Genomic DNA, 18790 nt, shown 5'->3' with positions numbered 1-18790 from the left:
TGACTGAGCCATGGGCTGACTGAGACATGGGCTGACTGAGCCATGGGCTGACTGAGACATGGGCTGACTGAGACATGGGCTGACTGAGCCATGGGCTGACTGAGCCATGGGCTGACTGAGACATGGGCTGACTGAGACATGGGCTGACTGAGCCATGGGCTGACTGAGACATGGGCTGACTGAGACATGGGCTGACTGAGCCATGGGCTGACTGAGCCATGGGCTGACTGAGACATGGGCTGACTGAGCCATGGGCTGACTGAGACATGGGCTGACTGAGACATGGGCTGACTGAGCCATGGGCTGACTGAGCCATGGGCTGACTGAGACATGGGCTGACTGAGACATGGGCTGACTGAGACATGGGCTGACTGAGCCATGGGCTGACTGAGACATGGGCTGACTGAGACATGGGCTGACTGAGCCATGGGCTGACTGAGACATGGGCTGACTGAGACATGGGCTGACTGAGACATGGGCTGACTGAGACATGGGCTGACTGATACATGGGCTGACTGAGACATGGGCTGACTGAGACATGGGCTGACTGAGCCATGGGCTGACTGAGACATGGGCTGACTGAGCCATGGGCTGACTGAGCCATGGGCTGACTGGCTTATATTTGCTGATTTACTGTATATTGCTGATTTGCTGTATATTTCTGCTTTTTGGCAGGGCAGTGTGGTGCTGTGTCTCTGTGTCTCCTTATGGTAAGAAAGTTATACTGTAAAAGGGGTGAAAGATCAAATGGTTATTACCATCATGAGTTGGCTATATACTGTATATGATGTAGTTACTTTAGGTATTCACTGTGAGGTTATTACAGTTTTATGTAGAGGAGATATGCGTTTGACCCGGACTTCAACCCTGGATTTCGAATCTTGGAAAAGTACCTGGAAATGCTCAACTGTATCACAAAGTTCAGTACCGAAGCACACACGGCTGTATTTCTTAAGCTATTGTGGCACCTTGTGGCCAAAGTGATTATGCTTAAAGTACCATGTTTGTGCGTTGTTAAAGCAGGGATTGATCCTTATGGACATGGTCCATTTGAAAGTAATAAACACATTGAAAAACGTTATTTTCTATTTTTAAAGAGGAAAATAAGGATTGTCCACATAGTCCCCAAACACTCTCTCTCTCTCTCTTCTCTCTCTCTCCTCTCCTCTCTCTCTCTCTTGTCTCTCTCGTCTCTCTACTCTATCTCTCTTGTCTCTCTCCTCTCTCTCTCTTGTCTCTCTTGTCTCTCTCGTCTCTCTCGTCTCTCTCGTCTCTCTCCTCTCTCTCTCTCTCTCTCTCTCTCTGTCTCAGGGTATTGATATCAGTGTCAGGGCTGCACAGGGAGTAATGCCCCTACTGGACAGAAGGTGTGCTCTACAGTGCTGCAGTGCTGCTGAGTCTCACTGCAGTGTGCAGTGGCGTGTGTGTGTTTACAAGATATGTGTGTCACCTCCGCGGCTGCTGCTGCCACTCTGTCGCGGGAAAGGGAGGGGAGAGGGAGACAGGGAAAAGAAGAAAGAAAGAGGAGAGGGAAGGGGAAAGAGAAGGAGAGGAGAGGAGGGAGAGAGAGAGAGGGAAGGGGAAAGAGCAAGAGAGTCCGGGGCCACGCCAAATAAAGCCATGTGGGCCTGGGCTGGGACGGCATCCCATACACTATAAATACGCTGCGCTCCTGGAGGTTCGGGTTTGGTGGCTGGGGCTTGAGACCTACGAAGACCACAGCAACCTGGTCCCTCGGAAGAGCCTCCTCTGTGATCCTCCGTAACTCAGCCTCCGTTGTAGCAACCTCAGCAACTATGCCCCGCGTAGATGCAGACCTCAAACTGGACTTTAAGGATGTCCTATTCAGACCCAAGAGGAGCAGTCTGAAGAGCAGGTCAGAGGTAGGCCTGGAGGGGGTTGGGGAATGGGGGACTGGGTGTAGGGGACTGTGGGTAGGGGACTGTGGGTAGGGGACTGGAGGTAGGGGACTGGATGTATGGGACTGGGGGTAGGGGACTGAATGTATGGGACTGGGGGTAGGGGACTGAATGTATGGGACTGGGGGTAGGGGATTGGGGGTTGGGGACTGGAGGTAGGGGACTGGGGGCTGGTAGGGGACTGGAGGTATGGGACTGGAGGTATGGGACTGAAGGTAGGGGGATGGAGGTATGGAACTGGGGGTAGGGGACTGGAGGTATGGAACTGGAGGTAGGGGACTGGAGGTAGGGGACTGGGGGTTGGTAGGGGACTGGAGGTATGGGACTGGAAGTAGGGGACTGGAGGTATGGAACTGGGGGTAGGGGACTGGAGGTAGGGGACTGGAGGTAGGGGACTGGAGGTCGGGGACTGGAGGTAGGGGATTGGGGGTAGGGGACTGGGGGTAGGGGACTGGAGGTATGGGACTGGGGGTAGGGGACTGGGGGTAGGGGACTGGGGTATGGAACTGTGGGTAGGGGAATGGGGGTAGGGGACAGGAGGTAGGGGAATGGGGAATGGGGGTAGGGGACTGGAGGTATGGAACTGGGGGTAGGGGCTGGAGGTAGGGGACAGGAGGTAGGGGAATGGGGAATGGGGGTAGGGGACTGGGGGTAGGGGACTGGAGGTAGGGGATTGGAGGTAGGGAATTGGGGGTAGGGAACTGGGGGTAAGGGGACTGGGGGTAGGGGACTGGGGGTAGGGGACTGGAGGTAGGGGACTGGTGGTAGGGGACAGGAGGTATGGAACTGGGGGTAGGGGACTGGAGGTAGGGGACAGGAGGTAGGGGAATGGGGAATGGGGGTAGGGGACTGGGGGTAGGGGACTGGAGGTAGGGGATTGGGGGTAGGGGACTGGGGGTAAGGGGACTGGGGGTAGGGGCCTGGGGGTAAGGGACTGGCGGTAGGGGACAGGAGGTAGGGGACTGGCGGTAGGGGACTGGAGGTAGGGGACTGGCGGTAGGGGACTGGAGGTAGGGGACTGGCGGTAGGGGACAGGAGGTAGGGGAATTGGGAATGGGGATAAGGGACTGGGGGTAAGGGGATGGGGAATTGTAAGTTGTGTTCCTCTAGGTTTGCTGTGTGTTGTTTATGTCCTTGGCATTATTACAGGGAACATCTTATTACCTATTTGTAGTGGCTGGTGTTGATGTTATTGATCTGTAACCACAATTCGTTACTGTATCTGAATAAGGAGGACATGTCAGACTACTTGATTAATTTGAGAGTAATTTAGATCAAGGGTACTCAGTATAAATATATGTATGAGTTGTGTATGTGTGCATGATAGAAATTCTGAACAAGAAGAGGGAGGGACTTAGGGGAGTCGGTGACCTTCTCTTGGGTGACAGAGACAAGGGTTTGTTTTAGGCCTGCTGTGTAGAAGCATACAGTCATGTCAAGACATGAGCTAGTAGCCCAGTCTAGGCTTATGGCATGTCAGCTCTTACCTTGCTCTTGGGTCTTAAACTAAACCCTGACACTAAACCATGTAGTTTGGCATCAGGGTTTACTGTGTGTCAATGTAGGGGGCAACATGAGACAGGAGGACGCTTCTTGGAAAATCTGTTTAAAAATAGTCCTGCAGAGCTCTATGTGCTAACTGTCAATGAGAGCATTTTCCACATGCAGAGGGCCTACTGGAATAACACAAAGAGATAAACACACACACACACACACACACACAGTCTTGTACAGCTAACCTTGTGGGGACACAATTCAGTCTCATTCAAAATCCTATTTTCCCTAACCAGTACTCTAACCCTAACCTTAACCCAAAAAACCTAACCTTAACCTTTACCCTAAACCTAACCCTAGCTTCTAACCCTAACACTAATTCTAACCTTAACCTTAAACCCCCTAAAAATAACATTTGACCTTGTGGGTACCAACACAATGTCCCCAGTTGGTCAAATTTTTGTTTGTTTACTATTCTTATGGGGACTTCTGGTCCCCACAAGAATAGTTTAACACTTCCAGACACACACACACACACACCATTTAGTACACACATCCAAGGGTCAACAGGTGTGATAGTACACATGCATATCTGCTGTAGAGTACTAGACACACTGGAGTGTAACATGGGAGTACACATTTTTTTTCCGCCTATCTGTTCAGTGTTCATTCATTCAGTGCCTGCGGCCAGGCAGCTCTTCTATTCTCTGCTGAAGTATTCTACTGTCTCTCTGGACAGCCACCGGGTGAAACAGTTTCTACCGTATAACACATGGTTTACTCCTGAGATCCACATCACATCTACAGTATTTTACATCATTACGCATAATAGCTTCCAATTTAACACTGAGACTTCAGTATTGAATGTATGATTGGACATATCATGTACATATAATGATATGCAGATAATCAGCCACGCCCTAGTACTATTGATTGGATAGCCTGCAGCAGAAGAGGAAGCGAAAAGACTGCAGTAGCAGTTGGGATCAGTGTTTAGATGTGAATGGAGATGGTAGCTATATCACGCAGCATGGTATAAGAGATGCTGAAGTGCAGACTCCCTCCCTCCCTCTCTTTCCTTCTCTCTTTCCCTCTCTCCCTGAGCTTCACTGCAGCATGATGTCAGGGGGTGTGTGGGGACAACCTGACCTGAAAGACATAACATAGTAAACATAAATCTGTGACACTCAAAATAGTATGATGTTACGTTTGGTACGGTTACATAAGACAGAAACCTTAACCTCTAACATTTACCCCTAACCTTAATCTTAAACCCTAACCTTAACCCTAACCTTAATCCCTAACCATAATCCTAGCCGAGCTAATGTTAACCACCTAGCTAACGTTGGCTACAACACATTTAAATTCGTAACATATCATCCGAATAGTAATTGGTAACATATCACACGAAATGGATGATGGACATCCACAAATTAATACATACCATACAAAACGTAACATATCATACTAAATGGAGGGAGACAGATTTACATTTAATATGTCACATCTACCCCTGAGTCCAGGTTGGTGTGCAGTGGGGAGGCCGGAGTTCCCCCGCTTTGTCAGGCTATTATTTAATGGGCCTGCAGTGATGGACTGACCTGCATCCCCAGCATCCCTGCTCCAACCCCTGCCCTCCAGCTCCCAGCTCCCATTCTCCAAGCCCCCCAGTCCTCCAGCCCAGCTCCCTGCCTCCCAGCCCTCCAGCCCAGCTCCCTGCCTCCTAGCCCTCTAGCCCAGCTCCCTGCCCTGCCCTCCAGCCCAGCCTCCAAGCCCTCTAGCCCAGCTCCCAGCCTCCAAGCCCAGCTCCCAGCCTCCAAGCCCTCCAGCCCAGCCTCCAAGCCCCCAGCCCCCTCCAGCCCAGCTCCCAGCCTCCAAGCCCCCAGCCCTCCAGCCCAGCCTCCAAGCCCCCCAGCCCAGCTCCCAGCCTCCAAGCCCCCAGCCCAGCTCCAAGCCTCCAAGCCCCCCAGCCCAGCTCCCAGCCTCCAAGCCCCCAACCCAGCTCCCAGCCTCCAAGCCCCCAGCCCAGCTCCCAGCCTCCAAGTCCCCCAGCCCAGCTCCCTGTCTCCCTGCCCCCAGCCCAGCTCCCAGCCTTCAAGCCCCCAGCCCAGCTCCCAGCCTCCAAGCCCCCAGCCCAGCTCCCAGCCTCCCAGCCCCCAGCCCATCCTCCTTGACCACCAGGCCAGCTCCAAGCCTCCCTCCCTTCCAGCCCAGCTCCCAGCCGCCCTGCCCCCCAGCCCAGCTCCCAGCCTCCCAGCCTCCCAGCCCCCAGCCTAGATCCCAACATCCCTGCTTCAACCCCCAGCCCAGCTCCAAGCCTCCCTGCCCCCAGCCCAGCTCCTAGACTCCCTGCTCTAACCCCAAACCCCCAGCCTCCCTGCCTACCATGTCTCCCAGCCCCTCTGCCTCCCAGCCCCACTGCCTCCCAGCCCCACTGCCCCCCAGCCCCCAGCCCCTCTGCCTCCAAGCCCCACTGCCTCCCAGCCCCACTGCCTCCCAGCCCCTCTGCCCCCAGCCCCTCTGCCCCCAGCCCCTCTGCCTCTCAGCCCCACTGCCTCCCAGCCCCTCTGCCCCCAGCCCCTCTGCCTCCCAACCCCTGCCTCCCAACCCCTCTGCCTCCCAGCCTACCATGTCTCCCAGCCCCTCTGCCTCCCAACCCCCTGCCTCCCAACCCCTCTGCCTCCCAGCCTACCATGTCTCCCAGCCCCTCTGCCTCCCAACCCCCTGCCTCCCAACCCCTCTGCCTCCCAACCCCCTGCCTCCCAGCCCCACTGCCTCCCAGCCCCTCTGCCCCCCAGCCCCACTGCCTCCCAGCCTACCATGTCTCCCAGCGCCTCTGCCTCCCAGCCTACCATGTCTCCCAGCCCCAGTGCCTCCCAGCCTACCATGTCTCCCAGCCCCTCTGCCTCCCAGCCCCACTGCCTCCCAGCCCCACTGCCTCCCAACCCCACTGCCTCCCAACCCAACTGCCTCCCAGCCCCACTGCCTCCCAGCCCCTCTGCCCCCCAGCCCCTCTGCCCCCAGCCCCTCTGCCCCCCAGCCCCTCTGCCCCCAGCCCCACTGCCTCCCAGCCTACCATGTCTCCCAGCCCCTCTGCCTCCCAGCCTACCATGTCTCCCAGCCCCACTGCCTCCCAGCCGACCATGTCTCCCAGCCCCTCTGCCTCCCAGCCCCACTGCCTCCCAGCCCCACTGCCTCCCAACCCCACTTCCCCCAGCCCCTCTGCCTCCCAGCCCCACTGCCTCCCAGCCCCTCTGCCCCCAGCCCCACTGCCTCCCAGCCTACCATGTCTCCCAGCCCCTCTGCCTCCCAGCCTACCATGTCTCCCAGCCCCAGTGCCTCCCAGCCTACCATGTCTCCCAGCCCCTCTGCCTCCCAGCCCCACTGCCTCCCAGCCCCACTGCCTCCCAACCCCACTGCCTCCCAACCCAACTGCCTCCCAGCCCCACTGCCTCCCAGCCCCTCTGCCCCCAGCCCCTCTGCCCCCAGCCCCTCTGCCCCCCAGCCCCTCTGCCCCCAGCCCCACTGCCTCCCAGCCTACCATGTCTCCCAGCCCCTCTGCCTCCCAGCCTACCATGTCTCCCAGCCCCACTGCCTCCCAGCCGACCATGTCTCCCAGCCCCTCTGCCTCCCAGCCCCACTGCCTCCCAGCCCCACTGCCTCCCAACCCCACTTCCCCCAGCCCCTCTGCCTCCCAGCCCCACTGCCTCCCAGCCCCTCTGTCCCCAGCCCCTCTGCCTCCCAGCCCCACTGCCTCCCAGCCCCACTGTCTCCCAGCCCCTCTGCCCCCAGCCCCTCTGCCCCCAGCCCCTCTGCCTCTCAGCCCCACTGCCTCCCAGCCCCTCTGCCCCCAGCCCCTCTGCCTCCCAACCCCTGCTTCCCAACCCCTCTGCCTCCCAGCCTACCATGTCTCCCAGCCCCACTGCCTCCCAACCCCACTGCCTCCCAACCCCACTGCCTCCCAGCCCCACTGCCTCCCAGCCCCTCTGCCTCCCAGCCCCACTGCCTCCCAACCCCTCTGCCTCCCAGCCCCACTGCCTCCCAGTCCCACTGCCTCCCAGCCCCTCTGCCTCCCAGCCCCACTGCCTCCCATACCCTCTGCCTCCCAGCCCCACTGCCTCCCAGCCCCACTGCCTCCCAGCCCCCTGCCTCCCAACCCCTCTGCCTCCCAGCCTTCCTGCCTCCCAGCCCCCTTCCTCCCAGCCCCCTGCTTTCTAGCTTTAGTCCAGGTGATCTACAGCCATAGTCACTCCAGGACTGAGACCATAGTGGGGCCAGGCACCTACCATCACTCCTCTCTCAGGGCTATCGATCTAGGAGAGGGAGAGGGAGAGGGAGAAGAAGAGGGAGAGAAAGAGAGAGAGAAGCGAAAGAGACACAGGCCACTGAAACCCCATTAAACAGAGAGACTAGTGGACGTCCAGTCGCAGGTGGAGTTCACGGGAAACGCTCTGTGACTTATCGATTTCCTGTTGGGAGGAATTCACAGCAACAGAGCAGAGGCAGAGGGAGTTTTTTGCTCTAACCGGAACATTGATAATTAACACTCTCACCTCTCCCACCGTCCAGCCCCATGTCTCCTTGACTGGACATGTACAGTAATACTGGCATAATGAAATGTGGGGCTATAAAATGTTGCTCCCCTCAAGGGAGTAATTTAATATGGAGATGAAACAGTAAGTGCTGTCTGTGAAATGAAGAGGAGGCTGGCAATTTCAGCAGAAATTATATTCACTTTTGGTGGGAGTTAAATAAATATTAGCTATTGAACAGCAAACACTTACTGGTGTCAAGCTATGAGTGATGTCCTTTTTAGAGACCCATGTTTAAACCAGTCAGTCACTCTCCAGCCAACTGAGCTCCTAGATAAGAACCAACCAAACAACCTGCCGCTGAATAGACAGAGCTTTGAGCTGTGCAATACCTGATACCCTTGGCCAATCTCTCTCTCGCTTTCTCTGTCTCTCTCTCTCTGAGATCACTAGGGGCCCGGTTACAGGCTGCCAGAGCTAATCTAAATGATTCAGCACATCCCCTTCAACACAGTGAAGTGTTCTCTGTCTCAGCAGCACAGACACATATTGTGAGTTGGATAAAGCCTGAAGCCTCACCCTCACGCTGGTGTACAGTACGTAACCCATCCTACTGTGTGTTTATCAAAGGCCTTGGCCTGTACTTTGGGTCAGGGAGATTAAGGTACAGTCGATTGGTATTAGGTGGAATCAGGTAGCTTTTACCTTTCAGCAAGTAATACGGATGTTTTAATAACTTGTGTTTTTTGCCTGCATGATGTGCTGTACTTAGACTTCCTCTAAAAATAGGTTATCCAGGCTGCGGTTAAAGATCCCTAATCATGAAGAACCCTGTGAGGAGGTCCCCATTTAATCAGGTCCATCATTGTATTACATCCCTTATCCACCTCCTCTGTTCTGGGGGGTGATTAAATTGAGCTCCTGGCTTGGCCTCGGGCCCAAGCCTGGTTGTAACCGTAGCACTGAGCTGACTCATACTCCACTCAGTTTAACTCAAGCCCAGAAAGGCCTTCACATGACGACAGGATATCACTAACCCTAACCCTGGCTTGATGTCCACTTGTGTCTGCATGCTAAATCAACATATATCTCAATGCTTTCAGGTTGACCTGGCAAGGACGTTCACATTCCGTAACTCTAAGCAGACCTACCATGGCATCCCCATCATCGCTGCCAACATGGACACCACAGGGACCTTTGAGATGGCCCGGGTCCTCAGCAAGGTGAGAGTAACACACTGACAGCCTTTCACTTTCATCCCACTCTGACTGGCTGACTGACTGACTGACTGACTGACGGATAAACGGTCAGACTGACTGACTCTCTCTCCATATCTCCCTCCAGCACACACTCTTCACGGCTATGCAGAAGCACTACTCACTGGATGAGTGGAAGACCTTTGCAGTCAACCACCCAGAATGCTTAGAGGTAAAACAGGAAGTCCCCACAGATACTCTTTCATGTCCCCCATGGTGTGAACATCGTCTATGGTGTCTGAGGCTTGTAAAGTACTAAAGTAATTTCCCCTTGGGGAGTAATGAAGTGTTTTGATTGAATGAATTGCTCATACTGCATTATTGTATTGTTGACCTCCAGCACATAGCAGCCAGCTCTGGCAGCGGTAAGGCTGATCTAGAGAGACTGTGTGAGATCTTGGAGGCTATCCCTGACATAAAATACATCTGTCTGGACGTTGCCAACGGTTATTCAGAGTACTTTGTGGAATTCGTGAAAACCGTCAGGGACAAGTTCCCCAAACACACCATCATGGTAAGATGAGAGTTCTCTGCATTTTAACTCTTCTTTATGGATTTTAGCTTAGTCAGCATACATTTTTTGGTGATCAAATGTTCTTTGTTTATTAATAATACATTTGAGCAAACATGAATACAGATATACAAAATATATATAGTTTAATCCAGGTTTCTATGTATTATGTGTCCACATCATGATCTATCTTTAGCCGGCGGATGATCAGGAAATAGTTTGCCATTCAAGTCTTGAGCCCTTGATAGTTACCATTGCCTTGTTTATACCTGGTTCTAACATGCGTCCTTTTTTCCTGATCTTATCCACATTCTGATTGTGCCCACATTGTAGCCATTGCATCTACACATGGCAAAGATGTCTCTTTGGCTGCATTTACACAATGGGCAAAAGCTGCACCAATAGCTGGGCAAAATATCAGAATTGGGCTGCCTGTATAAACACAGCCTTAGTCAACCACAACAGTTTGTTTTATGTCTTCTGCTTGCTTCATGTATGTATGTATAAAGAATTTAAATAGGTCACAAAAGGTGTGAGGTTGTACCTTCTAAAAGGTCATGGAGGGTATGAGGTTGTACCTTCTAAAAGGTCATGGAGGGTGTGAGGTTGTACCTTCTAAAAGGTCATGGAGGGTGTGAGGTTGTTCCTTATAAAAGGTAATGGAGGGTGTGAGGTTGTTCCTTCTAAAAGGTCATGGAGGGTGTGAGGTTGTTCCTTCTAAAAGGTCATGGAGGGTGTGAGGTTGTTCCTTCTAAAAGGTCATGGAGGGTGTGAGGTTGTTCCTTCTAAAAGTTCATGGAGGGTATGAGGTTGTACCTTCTAAAAGGTCATGGAGGGTTTGAGGTTGTTCCTTAGTCTGTTTAACAAGACAGAAGTGTCCTAATAATTACTATTATCTAACCTGGAGGCCTGTGTCTCTTTATTTTCCCTGTGTGTGTGTGTGTGTGTGTGTGTGTGCATGTACGTGCGTGTGTGTGTGTGCGTGCATGCGCAGGCTGGTAACGTGGTAACAGGGGAGATGGTGGAGGAGCTCATTCTCTCTGGCGCTGACATCATCAAAGTGGGCATTGGGCCAGGTGGGTGCATCAGTCTAAGTGTTCCCCCTGGCAAGGTGGGTGCATAAATCTAAGTGTTCCCGGAGGCAAGGAGACTGTCCACATCTGTTCCATCTCTACACACACGCCAAGCTACCTAACTGCTTCGGGCAACAAACAAAGACATTCAATAAATCCTCTAATGTAGCATAAAGGGATGTTGTAATGACCGGGGTGAGGAATTACAATAGACTATATTATGGTGTTGTATTAATGAACTTCTTTGATATGTAACAGTAATAATGAATAACGTCTCTATTGACAGGCTCAGTGTGCACCACCCGTATCAAGACTGGGGTGGGCTACCCTCAGCTCAGCGCTGTTATCGAGTGTGCAGATTCCGCCCACGGCCTCAAGGGACATATTATCTCAGTGAGACCCCCCTTTGAATACACACACTAGACAGTAGATATGCTATCCAGTTGTTTGAATCATCTCTCTATTAAGTTGTCTTGGGGTTGGGTCAGGGACTGACAAAGTATTGGATGACAGTTGTTTGAGTCATCTCTCTATTAAGTTGTCTTGGGGTTGGGTCAGGGACTGACAAAGTATTGGATGACAGTTGTTTGAGTCATCTCTCTATTAAGTTGTCTTGGGGTTGGGTCAGGGACTGACAAAGTATTGGATGACAGTTGTTTGAGTCATCTCTCTATTAAGTTGTCTTGGGGTTGGGTCAGGGACTGACAAAGTATTGGATGACAGTTGTTTGAGTCATCTCTCTATTAAGTTGTCTTGGGGTTGGGTCAGGGACTGACAAAGTATTGGATGACAGTTGTTTGAGTCATCTCTCTATTAAGTTGTCTTGGGGTTGGGTCAGGGACTGACAAAGTATTGGATGACAGTTGTTTGAGGCATCTCTCTATTTGTTAGTAATACAGAAGCAGCCATGACAAACACATTTTGGTGCGATCTCTGTAGCAACGTGTTACCTCTAGGGGGCAGTATTAGTCTTTCAAATGGAAAGAAGCAAACATTTTTATTTGACCTTTTTTTAAATAGGCAAGTCAGCTAAGAACAAATTCTTATTTACAATTACGGCCTAGGATCAGTGGGTTAACTGCCTTGTTCAGGGCATAATGACAGATATTTACCTTGTCAGCGCGGGGATTCGATCTAGCAACCTTTCGGTTACTGGCCCAACGCTCTTAACCATTATTGAAATTCCAAAGTGATGACCACATTAAAATCTAAAAGCTGGACAACACCAACAATGTCCTTCTCTTCCACAGGATGGTGGCTGCAGTTGCCCAGGCGACGTGGCTAAAGCTTTCGGTATGTGGACCCCCTAACACACGTGTCAAACACATTCCACCAGAGGGCCGAGTGTCTGCAGGTTTTCGCTCATCCCTTGTACTTGATTGATGAATTAAGGTCACTGATTAGTAAGGAACTCCCCTCACCTGGTTGTCTAGGTCTTAATTGGAAGGAAAAAACAAAAACCAGCAGACACTATCCTAACAGAACCACCTGATTTCATAACTGCCGTTAGTACATCAAGCGTGAATGGTCGTTAGACTATATTAAAACTTCTTAGGAATGCAATCCCGTTAACGGGATCGATATGACAACAGTCAGTGAAAGTGTAGGGCGCCAAATTCAAAACAACAGAAATCTCATAATTAAAATTCCTCAAACATACATGTATTTTATACCATTTTAAAGGTAATCTTGTTGTTAATCCCACCACAGAGTCCGATTTCAAATAGGCCTTACAGCGAAAGCACCACAAACGATTATGTTAGGTCACCACCAACTCACAGAAAAACACAGCCATTTTTCCAGCCAAAGAGAGGTCACAAAAAGCACAAATAGAGATACAATTCATCACTAACCTTTGATGATCTTCATCAGATGACACTCATAGGACTTCATGTTACACAATACATGTATGTTTTGTTTGATAAAGTTCATATTTATATTAAAAAATCTCAGTATACATTGGCGCGTTATGTTCACTAGTTCCAAAACCATCCGGTGATATTGCAGAGCCATATCATTTTACAGAAATACTCATGATAAATGTCGATGAAAATACAATTGTTAGACATGGAAATATAGATATACCTCTCCCTAATGCAACCGCTGTGTCAGATTCTTTTTTTAAATTACGGAAAAAGCAAACCATGCAATAATCTGAGACGGGCTCAGAAAAAGAAAAAAAATTATCAGCCATGTTGGAGTCAACAGAAATCAGAAATAACATTATAAGTATTCCCTTACCTTTGGTGATATTCATCAGAATGCACTCCCAGGAATCCTAGTTCCACAATAAATGTTTGTTTTGTTTGATAATGTCCATTATTTATGTCCAAGTAGCTACTTTTGTTAGGGCGTTTAGTACACCTATCCAAACGCTCGTGGAGGTCCAGCCGAACGTCGGACGAAAACTTCAAAAAGTTATATTACAGGTCTTAGAAACATTTCAAACTAAATATAGAATCAATCTTTAGGATGTTGTTATCAAAAATCTTCAGTAACATTCCAACCGGAGAATTCCATTGTCTGTAGAAAAGCCATGGAACGCAGGTCGCTATCATGTGAAATGCACATGACCAGGACCTGGCTCTCTGCCAGACCACTGACTCAAGTGCAGTACAACAACTTTACAAAACCCTGTAAGTTTTGTCTGGTTAAAAAAAAATGTGTGTCAGTTTCACAAAATGAAATAAAAATCAAATAAAGGACCGACCAGATCGTTGATAATTAAACCGTAAAGAGAATAAAACAATAACTAAACAGTATAAACACATCTTCTACAACAGGGATCTACAAGATTCAGCCACGGGGCAAATTTATTTTCCTAAAAGGATGTTCAGGGGGTCTGAGCATAAAACATCCGGCCCCACATCACAGTAGAAGCCTCATTCAAGTTTCTAAAGACGGTTGACATCTAGTGGAAGCCTTAGGAAGTGCAACATAACCAATATCCCACTGTGTATTCAATAGGGGCTGGGTTGAAAATCGACCAACCTCAGATTTCCCACTTCCTGTTTGGATTTCTTCGCAGGTTATTGCCTGCCATTCGAGTTCTGTTATACTCACAGACATCATTCAAACAGATTTAGAAACTTCAGAGTGTTTTATATCCAATACTAATAATAATATGCATATATTTGCAACTGGGACTGAGGAGCTGACCGTTTACTCTGGGCACCTTTCATCCAAGCTACTCAATACTGCCCCTGCAGCCATAAGAAGTTACAGCAGGGCCTTGTTCAACACGGACACACCATTTTGAACTACCTGATCTTGTCCATGGCTGGTTGCTGATTGGCTTCCATCCTCATCCACAGGTGCAGGGGCTGACTTTGTGATGATGGGGGGCATGCTGGCGGGACACGACCAGTGTCTGGGTGAGGTCGTCCAGAAGGATGGCAAGAAGGTCAAGCTGTTCTACGGGATGAGCTCAGACACCGCCATGAAGAAATACGTAGGGGGAGTGGCTGAGTACAGGTGAGACACAGTCACCTACCAACCACTATCTGTCAATATGGGCAAGAGCATGCTAAATGACCTGTTGGATGTTACTGTGAGGGGGCCGGATAAATGATCTATTGAATGCTACGGTGAGGGGACCTGATAAATGACATGTTGGATGTAACTGTGAGGGGGCCTGCTAAATGACCTGTTGGATGTTACTGTGAGGGGGCCTGCTAAATGACCTGTTGGATGTTCCGGTGAGGGGGCCGGATAAATGATCTATTGAATGTTACGGTGAGGGGGCATGATAAATGACATGTTGGATGTAACTGTGAGGGGGCCTGCTAAATGACCTGTTGAATGTTACCGTGAGGGGGCCTGCTAAATGATCTATTGAATATTACTGTGAGGGGGCCTGATAAATGACATGTTGGATGTAACTGTGAGGGGGCCTGTTAAATGACCTGTTGAATGTAACTGTGAGGGGGCCTGCTAAATGATCCATTGCATGTAACTGTGAGGGGACCTGCTAAATGACCTGTTGGATGTAACTGTGAGGGGGCCTGCTAAATGACCTGTTGGATGTAACTGTGAGGGGGCCTGCTAAATGACCTGTTGAATGTTACTGTGAGGGGGCCTGCTAAATGACCTGTTTGATGTAACTGTGAGGGGGCCTGATAAATGACCTGTTGAATGTAACTGTGAGGGGGCCTGCTAAATGATCCATTGCATGTAACTGTGAGGGGACCTGCTAAATGACCTGTTGGATGTAACTGTGAGGGGGCCTGCTAAATGACCTGTTGGATGTGAGGGGGCCTGCTAAATGACCTGTTGAATGTTACTGTGAGGGGGCCTGCTAAATGACCTGTTTGATGTAACTGTGAGGGGGCCTGATAAATGACCTGTTGAATGTAACTGTGAGGGGGCCTGCTAAATGATCTATTGCATGTAACTGTGAGGGGGCCTGCTAAATGACCAGTTGGGTGTAACTGTGAGGGGGCCTGCTAAATGATCTATTGCATGTTAATGTGAGGGGCCTGCTAAATTACCTGTTAAATGTTACTGTGAGGGGGCCTGCTAAATGATCTATTGCATGTTAATGTGAGGGGACTGCTGAATGACCTGTCGAATGTTACTGTGAGGGGGCCTGCTAAATGATCTATTGCATGTTAATGTGAGGGGCCTGCTGAATGACCTGTTGAATGTTACTGTGAGGGGGCCTGCTAAATGACCTGTTGAATGTTACTGTGAGGGGGCCTGCTAAATGACCTGTTGGATGTTACTGTGAGGGGACCTGCTAAATGACCTGTTGGATGTTATTGTGAGAGGGCCTGCTAAATGACCTATTGGATGTTACTGTGAGGGGGCCTGCTAAATGACCTATTGGATGTTATTGTGAGGGGGCCTGCTAAATGACCTGTTGGATGTTACTGTGAGGGGGCCTGCTAAATAACCTATTGGATGTTACTGTGAGGGGGCCTGCTAAATGACCTGTTGGATGTTACTGTGAGGGGGCCTGCTAAATGACCTGTTGGATGTTACTGTGAGGGGGCCTGCTAAATGATCTATTGCATGTTAATGTGAGGGGCCTGCTGAATGACCTGTTGAATGTTACTGTGAGGGGGCCTGCTAAATGACCTGTTGAATGTTACTGTGAGGGGGCCTGCTAAATGACCTGTTGGATGTTACTGTGAGGGGACCTGCTAAATGACCTGTTGGATGTTATTGTGAGAGGGCCTGCTAAATGACCTATTGGATGTTACTGTGAGGGGGCCTGCTAAATGACCTATTGGATGTTATTGTGAGGGGGCCTGCTAAATGACCTGTTGGATGTTACTGTGAGGGGGCCTGCTAAATAACCTATTGGATGTTACTGTGAGGGGGCCTGCTAAATGACCTGTTGGATGTTACTGTGAGGGGGCCTGCTAAATGACCTATTGGATGTTATTGTGAGGGGGCCTGCTAAATGACCTGTTGGATGTTACTGTGAGGGGGCCTGCTAAATAACCTATTGGATGTTACTGTGAGGGGGCCTGCTAAATTATCTATTGGATGTTACTGTGAGGGGGCTGATAAATGACCTATTGGATGTTACTGTGAGGGGGCTGATAAATGACCTATTGGATGTTACTGTGAGGGGGCCTGCTAAATGACCTGTTGAATGTAACTGTGAGGGGGCCTGCTAAATGACCTGTTGAATGTAACTGTGAGGGGGCTTGCTAAATGACCTGTTGAATGTAACTGTGAGGGGGCTTGCTAAATGACCTGTTGAATGTAACTGTGAGGGGGCTTGCTAAATGACCTGTTGAATGTAACTGTGAAGGGGCCTGCTAAATGACCTGTTGAATGTAACTGTGAGGGGGCCTGCTAAATGACCTGTTGAATGTAACTGTGAGGGGGCCTGCTAAATGACCTGTTGAATGTAACTGTGAGGGGGCTTGCTAAATGACCTGTTGTATGTAACTGTGAGGGGGCCTGCTAAATGACCTGTTGAATGTAACTGTGAGGGGGCTTGCTAAATTACCTGTTGAATGTAACTGTGAGGGGGCCTGCTAAATGACCTGTTGAATGTAACTGTGAGGGGGCTTGCTAAATGACCTGTTGAATGTAACTGTGAGGGGGCCTGCTAAATGACCTGTTGAATGTAACTGTGAGGGGGCTTGCTAAATGACCTGTTGAATGTAACTGTGAGGGGGCCTGCTAAATGTAACTGTGAGGGGGCCTGCTAAATGACCTGTTGAATGTAACTGTGAGGGGGCAGATGGAGAATTAGTCCTTAGAAGATTGAACTTGTGGATGTGAAGTTGCATGGTATCTTCGTTTTTTTGTTGTATAATAGCCCGTGAAATACATTTATTTTACCCACCTTTGTTATTCAAAATCCAACTGCTGCCACCAATGTGATGTAAAAGGCAAAGTTTAAGTGTCCTCTGAATAAAAATGATTTGTTATTGTGATCAGTAACATCACCATGATGTTGCTTGAACATTGTCTCAGCGTTATCAGATATACTGAGTTGGTGCTGATGTTCTCCTCTACCTCTGCAGGGCGTCAGAGGGTAGGACCGTGGAAGTTCCTTACAGAGGAGATGTTGAGAACACCATCAGAGATATCCTAGGGGGCCTCCGCTCCACCTGTACCTATGTAGGAGCTGCCAAACTGAAGGAGCTTAGTCGCAGAACCACCTTTATCAGAGTCACACAGCAGGCCAGCACCATGTTCCACTAATCACACACGTACAGGAAAACACACTACCGCCATCACTACAAATGTGTTTCTCTCTGGACCTCTGTTGCAACATGCTCTGCATATTTGGTTATTATGTAAAATTGTGAGTAATATTATCAGAACATGATTTAAAACATTCAGTCTGCTCTGCAGAAATAAAATATGCAAGAGCCTGTTAGGGTTGCTTGAAACCTTACTACTCTGTCCATACTCAGTGTATATTACTTAGATATGGCAATAACTGCATGCTGGCTTTGAGTGCTTTCCATGGCGTTTCCTCTCTAGACTGATAATATTAAGGTCCAATGCAGACGTTTTTATCTCAATATCAAATCATTTCTGGGTAACAATGAAGTTCCTCACTGTGATTGTTTTCAATTAAAGTGGTCAAAAAGAAACAAAATAGCCTCATAGCATACCTTTTTTTGCTAGGACTGTCTGGGAGTGGTCTGAGTAGGTAGGTGAAAACTGAAAACTAGCTGTTATTGGCAGACAGGCTTGTAACTCTCTTTCTTATCTGTCTATTAAGTAATTTACTGCCTGGTGATAGGCTGGCCAAAACTCTATTCCACCAGAATAGGTGGTCTTTTCAGGTGGTCTTTTCAGGCAGACTTTTCAAACAGCTCTTACACCAAAATGCATTATCATAATTGTCACAATCTCACAGTATTATTCCTATCTCATAGTGTGGAAAAATATATAAAACACAGGAAACTGACGTTTTTTTGATTGCACTTGGCCTTTAACTTTATGAAGCCATTGCTGAATGTAATGTTAGGATGTGTTGTACTTTATAGTAGCTCTTAATGTGTCTGACTAAATAAGATCAGGCTTCAGCACAGTGAGAGGGTTAATACAGTGTGGTAGTGTCTGCTTTTCTCTGCTTTCTGTGTGACTGTGAAAGTGCTCTGGGTGTGGCGGGAAGAGAAGGGAAGCACCATCAGGGCAGAGGAATGTCAGGAATGCTGGGTTAACTAACTGCGTGGCTGTGGACTCACTCACTGTATTACACTGCTGTTGGGTTAACTAACTGCGTGGCTGTGGACTCACTCACTGTATTACACTGCTGTTGGGTTAACTAACTGCGTGGCTGTGGACTCACTCACTGTATTACACTGCTGTTGGGTTAACTAACTGCGTGGCTGTGGACTCACTCACTGTATTACACTGCTGCTGAGTTAACTAACTGCGTGGCTGTGGACTCACTCACTGTATTACACTGCTGCTTGGTTAACTAACTGCGTGGCTGTGGACTCACTCACTGTATTACACTGCTGCTTGGTTAACTAACTGTGTGGCTGTGGACTTACTCACTGTATTGCACTGCTGCTGGGTT

The 18790-nt window shown here is 49.6% G+C and overlaps 1 protein-coding gene across 1 annotated transcript; it reads left to right on the top strand.

Moving 5' to 3' along the window:
• Positions 1-1524: 1524 nt before the first annotated feature.
• gmpr (guanosine monophosphate reductase) lies at positions 1525-17843 on the top strand. The gene is made up of 9 exons (XM_042295322.1): positions 1525-1883; positions 9049-9168; positions 9290-9373; positions 9542-9715; positions 10707-10788; positions 11072-11178; positions 12036-12078; positions 14100-14259; positions 17274-17843. Exons 1-9 carry the CDS (start codon positions 1797-1799, stop codon positions 17452-17454), a joined length of 1038 nt encoding a protein of 345 aa, XP_042151256.1. The 5' UTR covers positions 1525-1796; the 3' UTR covers positions 17455-17843.
• The last annotated feature ends 947 nt before the right edge of the window (positions 17844-18790 follow it).

The sequence above is a fragment of the Oncorhynchus tshawytscha genome, linkage group LG13 (genome assembly GCF_018296145.1).
Source record: "Oncorhynchus tshawytscha isolate Ot180627B linkage group LG13, Otsh_v2.0, whole genome shotgun sequence".
In the NCBI taxonomy this organism is placed as follows: domain Eukaryota; kingdom Metazoa; phylum Chordata; class Actinopteri; order Salmoniformes; family Salmonidae; genus Oncorhynchus; species Oncorhynchus tshawytscha.
This window is presented reverse-complemented; position numbering and strand designations above follow the sequence as displayed.